We start from the raw sequence: 8,731 nt of genomic DNA on the forward strand, positions 1-8,731 counted from the left end.
GTTTGGTGTAAATTGCGAGACAAATCTTTTAAACCTAATTACTCCATGATTTGACAATGTGTTGCTACAGTAAACATTTTCTAATGACGGATTAATTAGGCTTAATAAATTCATCTCGCAGTTTACAGATGAAATATGTAATTTGTTTTGTTATTAGTCTACGTTTAATACTTCAAATGTGTGTGCGTATATCCGATGTGACACGCCAAAACTTTACACCCCGGGATCTGAACACCCCCCTTAGTTGTTGACATTGTTAATTAAATCAGATATTCAGATGTGATCAAGCAAATCTAACAAGAAAAATAAATAGATGTGAACATTACCCATCTAACCAAACTCTGCTGCCCTCTCTAGGCATTGTATGGTCCACTGGGTTTCTCCCTGTCAGAAGTTCCAAGAGAATACTGTAACTCCAAAGATATACACGTCACTTTTCTGTGTGAGCTTACCTGTCATTGCATTGGTTTTCTAAGTTGGGGAATACGCTATATCTGGTTTTGTGGTCCAGGGATGAATTTCGAACTCGGTGACAAATTGAGGGATCCAAAGTGAACCTTTTATAACTCTTAAAGGAAAGGCCCACTTTGCTAAAAGGCCCATATCTCATCCATATACTCGTCCTGTCTTCCGTGTTCCATCGCCGCCGCCGCCTTTCAGAGTTCCCTCGAAAACCAAATCCGCTCCGCTGCTGGTAGGGCGTGTTTATTTTGTTCATTTGTCAAGTCGAATCTGATTTCCCTTCCTATTTGAGACCTGTTCACTTTGATGCTATTTTTAATCATACTATTTTTTATAAAGTTGTTAAAATTTTGGCTACGTTTAGTTTGTTGTTAAAATTGATAAATATATAAAAAATCCTACTAAAATTTTGACAATATTTAGTAATATTTATTTTGACTACAGTCTGAATAGGCCCTGAATCTTTGAATTCGTCTTCTTGTTAGGTCATCTAGCATCCATCCTTATCCTTCTCCATGAGGATTCTGCGCAGAGCAGCAAGTCTTCTCCTCCATGTATGCCTTCTTTTATTTATTTACTCTCACAAACCCGCTCCAAATGTTCAATTGACTGATTTTACTTTACTGAGAGTATGATTTTCAGGGCCGTGCTTACAACGCAGGAAGAACCACAAGGCTGCAGGGCTCTTTTCTAAGGTACTACTTACCCTTCTTGCTGACTCTGTTAAAAATAAAAGAAGCTATATTTCTTAACTACAATTTACACAAATTAAGTAAATATTGATGTGAAACCTATATGATTTTGCTCAATCATGTTCTATTAAACCATTGATCAGTTGGTTCCTAGTCTTTTCAGTAAAAAATGTTATGATATCTCAACTCTTCCTATGTAATGTTATGGTTACATAGGCTGTGTTTAGATCTAAAGTTTGGATCCAAACTTCAGTCTTTTTCCATCACATCAACCTGTCATGCACACGTAACTTTTCAGTCACATCATCTCCAATTTCAACCAAAATCCAAACTTTGCGCTGAACTAAACACAGCCATAATACTCCCTCCGTCCCTAAATGTTTGACGCCGTTAACTTTTTTAAACATGTTTGACCGTTCGTCTTATTCAAAAACTTTTGTGAAATATATAAAATTATATGTATACATAAAAGTATATTTAACAATAAATCAAATGATAGGAAAAGAATTAATAATTACTTAAATTTTTTGAATAAGATGAACGGTCAAATTTGTTTAAAAAAATCAAAGGCGTCAAACATTTAGGGACGGAGGGAGTAGTAATTGATGCTTATGAGTCCACCAATCAACGATGGTACAATAGCCTGCCACTTGACTTGTCCACCGGTCGTCATGGCTTGTATTGATGTGTCATGATTTGGATTGGTCTGTGCGATTAGGTGATTATAATTACGATATTGTGGCTATTTATGACAGGATTTTTTTATAATCTTAAACTTATTATAAACAGCAAGTACAGAAGCACAGGGTTCCATTCTTTCCATTGCATTGATTTTTTTTTCCCTTTAATGTTCATGTCCTGCTAACTGAAAGATAGTATCTTGGTCGAATGTAAACAAATATACAATGTCCACAGAGAAAGAGAGATTGTGCGCATGACTTACTAAAATAAATCTGATTGATGTTTTCCAGAATGCATTTAGCAATAGAATTGATTATTCTCATAGCATAGTACTTATTTTTATTTATTGAGATGTTTCTGTTTGTAAGCAATATTGAGAACATATAAGCTAAACCATGGAGAATAGCTTCCGACGTGCTTCTGCCATTCATTACACCATGTTTCTTTCTTTCTTTCGAGGACCCTGCAATAACCATGAGTCTAAAAGCATTTGTCGGCGTTCCTATTATTGTCATATAATGATTATCAACTAAGTTATGATGTGATACACACACGCCATCTTCAACCCACAAGTTATTGCCATGATGGTTAGATCTTCACTGAACCAGGAGAGTAACTTAATTATATAGGCAAAAGATATATATTGTGGAGGGAAAACTTTTAGAAGCACATTTTCTTAAAAAAGACAAATTTTGATGTGTTTTTTAAGACTAATTTTAGGTAGGTTTTACTCATATGTATATCAATCATGAAAAGAGAGCTAGGCAATGGAAGTGGCAAAGGAAAACCTCAAGAAATAATTTTTAAAACCAAATTCTAAATTTAAATATCAATTGCAGCTTTTAAGAAAAGTTGTGCCAAGCGGACCCAAAAACTGTCCCTTATTTGCTACCGGTACCATTACGAACGCCCTTAACAAGCCAACACGTCGTTAAAGACCCAAGCGATTAAGGATTCAGTAAGCTAGAGCAAAAATATGAAAAAAGAAGTTACTATATCTCTGTCTATTATTTTCTGATCTGTGCAATCAACTTTACGAACAGAAAAGTTAGAGCAAAAGAAAAAAATCTAGCATTTCATCACTCATTACCCTACATGTTTTAACTATGTTCCATTTTCGTTACCTTTTGCAGGGTGCCTTCAGGGGAACGTGAACTCAAATTATTAAGGCCTGGTAACACAATGGAAGTGTCTATGGCAACCACAAACACTGCAGGGGAACCAGGTACGGACAGCTTTGCCTGAAGTGAAATCTCTTTTTGTTTCCTCATAATTAACAAGAAATGTCTACTATACCTCATAATTACAGAAGCTTTCAAGTATCTGAAGACAAGCGACAGTGATGAGAGGATGGAGGGCTCCAAGAAGGTGTCTGAAGACGAGGAGCAGGCCCTGAAGGTGAGATTCCAAGAGTGGATGAACAAGTTCAACCGTAATTACAAAGACGAGGCAGAGAAGGCTTATCGCTTTGAGGTATTCAAGTCTACTGTCCAGTATGTCGAAAAGTTCAATGCTGAACAGGTGAAAAAATATGGTTGCTGCAAATGCACACTAGGTACAAACAAATTTGCGGATCTCACTGTGGAGGAAGTCTCGAACAAGTTTTGTGGCAAAAGAAGCAGGCAGTGTTAGCTCGGTATATTATTATTATAGGGGCGTGTTGGCTATATTACTATTATAGCCAACTAGTCTGCAACTATGTAAAAAAACAGCAACTATATTTATTATTATTATTATAGCCAACTAGTGTGCAACTATGAAAAATAACAACAGCAACTAGTGTGCTTTCTGGTTAGAAACCCGTAGAGATATAAGTGTAAGTGGTTCGTTGAACCAGTGGTGCCTTTTGATTATATATGTATCGTTTATATGTAATAATAAGTTTATGTTATACTACTATATTGGAAGGAAATACCCCAGTTCATTGTATATAAATTATAGCCATGAATTATGGGAAGCACCTGGTGCTGACTGCTGACTGTATACACATTTCAGCTGCTTAACTTGGATCAAGGCCCTGGAGTAGCAGTTGGCTGTACTGGTAACCTACCTTGTGTGTTGTGAATATAGATAGCCAAATAAATATACATGTTTCCAGCATCATATTAGCAAAGGGGATTATGTGTTCCACAAGATTAATACATTTTCCAGATTCTCATGCAAAAATGTTGCATGCTAGTACTAATTGCTATTAATTAATCTATTCAGTCATTCCAAGTTGCTACTACTTCGGCAGTAGTAGCAGAGGCCATCGTAGTAAGCTCAAACTTTTCAGTTCAATGTTCAATAAAGAGGCGAAAATATCATGTCCATATTCGATCAGCTGCAGCTTCACTTTACTTGTACAATATCCCAAACAAGCATAGGCATCTTTTGAACATCCTTTAGCCTGAAAAATTTGGAAGTACCTGAGCAAAACTGTAGAGGCTACAGATTCCATCATCATACATGAATCATGCCATTGCTTAGCAAGCAAAGCAAGGCAAACTCTGAAGGAATTTCACAGAAATCTCACCGATAATACACAGCTAGTATACAATATACAAATGCAGAGCAATTAGATACTACATCTCTACAGAATCGAGCATGGTTGCATCTCTGCACATCCAACACCATGCTGGGAACAACACAGAGCTCAGGAGATTAAGTTACCTATACTGGTTTATTGGAATCTGACAGTGTCTAGTGGAGTAAACAGCTCAAATACATTGGATTATTCGGCTATGTGGTCATCTGGATATGTAACTATTGCGTGTAGAGTCCTCTTATACTCTTCATCTGTGCATGTATACAAGCATCCAAGAACAATCTTTTCTGATTCTGAAGATGATGATCAGAGAAGATGTGGAAATTATCAACATCATGCAGGGTGATCTGGGAATGGAAGAGAATTGTCCACGATGAGAAGCTTCTCAGGATCCAGGCCCCCATTCTCAGTGTCAACGATTTCGCTGTGCCAGTGTAGCCTGTCTGCAGCATCCTTCACCTTGTGAACCACATCAGGCGCGTCCCGGATTATCGCAGCACCTCCTGGCCGGAGAATGCGATCCATCTCGAGCATGATGTAAGGGATGCCACACCTGAACAACACAAAGATTGGTGTAAAGGAATCGGTACGTCTTAACATTGAGATTAGTTTTGGCACTATCAAGCTAAGCGAGCCAGAGGAGTTGCATGCCAGAGTAGCAATGCATGTCATGTCTCTTTTCTGAATGATATCTTCTCTCAGAACGAGAACAATTTGAGTTACTACTTGATAGGAGTCGTCACTTACGTGTCCATATACAGGCTGAATACTCCATTGGCATGTAGCACATCATATGTACGTGGATAAGTAGAGAAAGACTCGCACCTGACAATGAAAAGAAGAAAATTGATTCAGGATGGTGAGCTATCTGTTATGTTTAGTGTAAAAGTAGAAATAACGCTTCAAAATCTGATCTGTAACTTACCAGTCCATGTATGTTCCTATCAAGCCACGCTCATAGATGATACCAAGTGTATTGTCCGTCAGATTTGCAGGAACTACATTCATGACCCAAACAGGATATTCAGACATAGCCGCAGCAAAGCCACCAAAGCCGGCATTCATGTCCATGACATTCCTGTAACTCCCATCAGATAAATTCAAATATGTTCTGTAGAAATCAACTCTTTTATTCCAATCCAAACTGTCAAGTTTGTATGTCTGTATGGGCATCCCCTTTGTTTCTCCACTGGCTATCCTTGGTGGTATGGCAGTGAGCCTTTCAGGCCACTTCTCCACAGCACCACCAGCAATATCTCTTGGAAGACGAGTTAGGCACATTGAAGTATTTACATACCTGCAATATAATCAAAATGCATTTGTTATGAATGAGTTTTACATAACTGACGAATTGAATGGGCAATTCTCCAATATAATCTATAGTCGATAGAGTTATATACTACTACAGTAACCAATTTCTCTCTTCTTATTTTCATAAATTTAGCAGTAAGCTCCTTGTGAAGTGCACTGGTACTGTGCTAATACTCTTACTTGGACGTCGTACTCATGGTGCAACTTAAGATAAACTTTGATCTGGTCAAATTTTTAACTCTCCTAAAATACCCCAGATACTATATACTGATTTTCAGAATTAACATTTACAAGGACAATTCTCCTGAAAGCAATAGATGACTAGGAAATAGACAGACGTCATGGTAACACAAATCAGATAACAGAAAATAAAATTGTGCAGAGCTACAAGGTGGAAAGGAAAACTTTACCAAGCACTGTCTGCATCATCTCCTGTACAGAACGGTGGTGACCTCAAGAGCTTAGCATCTTGCTCGCATTGAATATGATTTATAGGCTTTCTCCAAACCGCGATTGTACCGTTCTCTGAAACCTTCGACCAGCAAAGTTTTTTCACTATCTCTTCCAAAGCTAATTGTTCACCTGGCATACCCTTGGCTGTACGGTTCAAATCATCATACTGTGTTTTCCAGCTGATTGGTGGCATAGCCAATACCCAATATCCACCAGGTCGGAGAAGACGGTCAATTTCCAGCATGTAGAGTTCATCTGAAATCAGCTATAGGTGAATGAGAACAAACTAAAGCACTTCACCACACAATAATTCTTCTCACTGATGACAACATCTGCCAACTTTCAAAGCTATTGATATATGCAACCAATCAAAAGCTATACATGGAGACGAGTTTCATGATCAACAAGATATCAAGAATTATCACAGAGTATGTATCTTTCATGTCCTACCATGAGAATTCCCCGGAACAAGGCAGCCTGCGCAGTGCACCATGTCGAACGACCTCGTCGGATAAGGCAGCCTGCGAACACCGAGTGCTCCGATCATCGCTGGCAGACCACGCTCCAAGGCGAGCTGCACTTGTGCTTTATGCCTATTTCTCCTATCAATTGACATGGTCAGTATCCCATAGTTCAACAGGTAGTCTCCAAAGCTCGCAACCTGTAGCACAGAGACAGACATCACATTCAAATTCACTATTCGGTAGTCAAATTTTAACTTGATAGAGTCATCTTTGACACTGAAATTTTCAGTACTACTTGATTCAGTGGTTAACTTCAGAGGTGACAGTAATTAACTGTTTGTACTTTGTACCATTCACTATCAGTAGTTCAGTTCAGTCCCCTACAAATTGAAATCTCAACGTCTCGGATATGAAACGGAAAGCTCGTAGAAATGATTGGATTAGCCTTACCCCACATCCTACGTCGAGCGCGGTCCGGACCTCGCCGCCGCGGAGAGGAACCATGCCGGCCAGCTGCTCGACGTAAGTCCCCACCCCCTTGGGGAACACCAGCCAGTCGCCGCGGGCGCGCACGGGGTCAGGGGGGCCGGCCAGCTTGGCCGGGGCCAGCGGCGGGAGCTCCACGTTCGCGTACCACGCGCGGTCACGCCGCGCGGGCCACGCCATGGGCTGGCGGTACCCGGGAGGCGGCGGGACGCGGCAGGGTGGCGGCGGCGGCGGGTGGTCCGGGGGGTGCGGCGGGTGAGGCGGCGGGTCCTCGGGCGGGTGCGGGGGCGGCGGCGGCGGCGGGCGCGGCGGGCAGTGGCGCTCCCCGGAGAGCTCGTCGTCCTCGTGGCAGGGGACGACGTGGGTGGCGTTGGGCGGGCACGGCGGGACGGGGGGCGGCGGCGGCGGGTGGTGGTGGAGGTGCTCCGGGACGGGCGACGGGGTGGGTGGCGCGGGCAGCGGCGCCGCGGTGGAGGCGCTGCTGGAGGGCGGCGGCGAGGAGGAGGAGGAGGAGGCGGAGTGGTGGGCGCGGGAGACGACGACGGAGATGAGGATCAGCGACGTGGTGGCCGCCGCCACGGCCGCCCCCGCAAGCGAGAGCGCACGCGGCAGCGGCTTGACGGCGGCGGCCGCCGCATCCGTTGCGGAGAGCGGCATGGCGCGCGCTGCGGCGGCGGCGAGTATCGGATGCTCGTCGCGAATGTTTTTTTTTTTTTGAACTTCTCGTCGCGAATGTTGAAGGAAAGCGGAGTGGAGTGGGTGGTGGTATTTGAGGAGGCGCGAGGGCGTGGGAATCCGTTACTGACGCGTGGGCCCCGGTCATTGCATTTCAATTTTCAGCATGCCTAAGAGCAGATTAAATAGCAGGAGGCAGCTCCAAACATATTTTAAGAAGATAAATAAGGAGAGAAGAGCAGCGGGCTACACATTTGTAGTTAGCTGTAATACGAACTCCAAGACACTGTGTGTATGACAGGTGGGACCAGTTATTGATAGTGTAGTATGTAACTATTGTATGAATGAGTTATTAGATTGGCTATAGATAAATTGGAGCTAATAGTTGGCTATACTATTAAACTTGCTCTAAGGACATCCACAATGTGATGAAAAACTAGGTATTAAGCATTGAATGCACTCTTGCTACCAAGTAGCAACATAAGAAATAAATATCATTATTTGTACAGTAAATCTGACACATGCAAGTAAAATATTAGTATAAGGAACCATGAAATTATTGTTTCTCACCATTCATAGGAATCAACTTTTAAGTGGACCCTACCTTACTTCTCACTCACACGAATAAATATTATGGGTAAGTTCATATACTACTATCACATGTATCTTGGGCCCACGTTACTACCGAGTCCGACAAGATACGTTGCTCATGCCCTAACGAATGCACGAATTGCATTTGGAAAGCTTCTTGCGTACATGGGGCTTGCGAAACACGGAATCCTGGATCTGATACCTACCAAGTATCAAACAATACTGACAAGGTATCAGATGATACCTATAGGTATCCACTGACACCGGTCGATCCCTATAGGTATCAAACAATACTGACAAGGTATCCATCAGTACCAGCTACACGTTCCATCAGCCTTTGTCATCGTTGCTGCCGTGGGGAATCGAGATCAGTGGAGAAGGATCTGGCC

General features: G+C 41.9%; 2 protein-coding genes across 2 annotated transcripts; one reads left to right on the forward strand and one right to left on the reverse strand.

The window, feature by feature from the left end:
* The first annotated feature begins 620 nt into the window (after positions 1-620).
* LOC4325030 (papaya proteinase 4) lies at positions 621-3,764 on the forward strand. Its single transcript, XM_015791093.3, has 5 exons — positions 621-694; positions 948-1,016; positions 1,105-1,157; positions 2,969-3,060; positions 3,145-3,764. The coding sequence occupies exons 2-5, from the start codon at positions 978-980 to the stop codon at positions 3,465-3,467; spliced, it is 507 nt and encodes a 168-aa protein (XP_015646579.1). The 5' UTR covers positions 621-694; positions 948-977; the 3' UTR covers positions 3,468-3,764.
* A 454-nt stretch (positions 3,765-4,218) lies between these two features.
* LOC4325031 (probable methyltransferase PMT19) lies at positions 4,219-7,812 on the reverse strand. The gene is made up of 6 exons (XM_015757708.3): positions 7,041-7,812; positions 6,577-6,787; positions 6,084-6,381; positions 5,288-5,659; positions 5,110-5,187; positions 4,219-4,915 (listed from the first exon to the last, which is right to left on the reverse strand). Exons 1-6 carry the CDS (start codon positions 7,731-7,733, stop codon positions 4,696-4,698), a joined length of 1,872 nt encoding a protein of 623 aa, XP_015613194.1. The 5' UTR covers positions 7,734-7,812; the 3' UTR covers positions 4,219-4,695.
* Positions 7,813-8,731: the final 919 nt, after the last annotated feature.

The sequence above is a fragment of the Oryza sativa genome, chromosome 1 (genome assembly GCF_034140825.1).
Source record: "Oryza sativa Japonica Group chromosome 1, ASM3414082v1".
Classification (NCBI taxonomy): domain Eukaryota; kingdom Viridiplantae; phylum Streptophyta; class Magnoliopsida; order Poales; family Poaceae; genus Oryza; species Oryza sativa.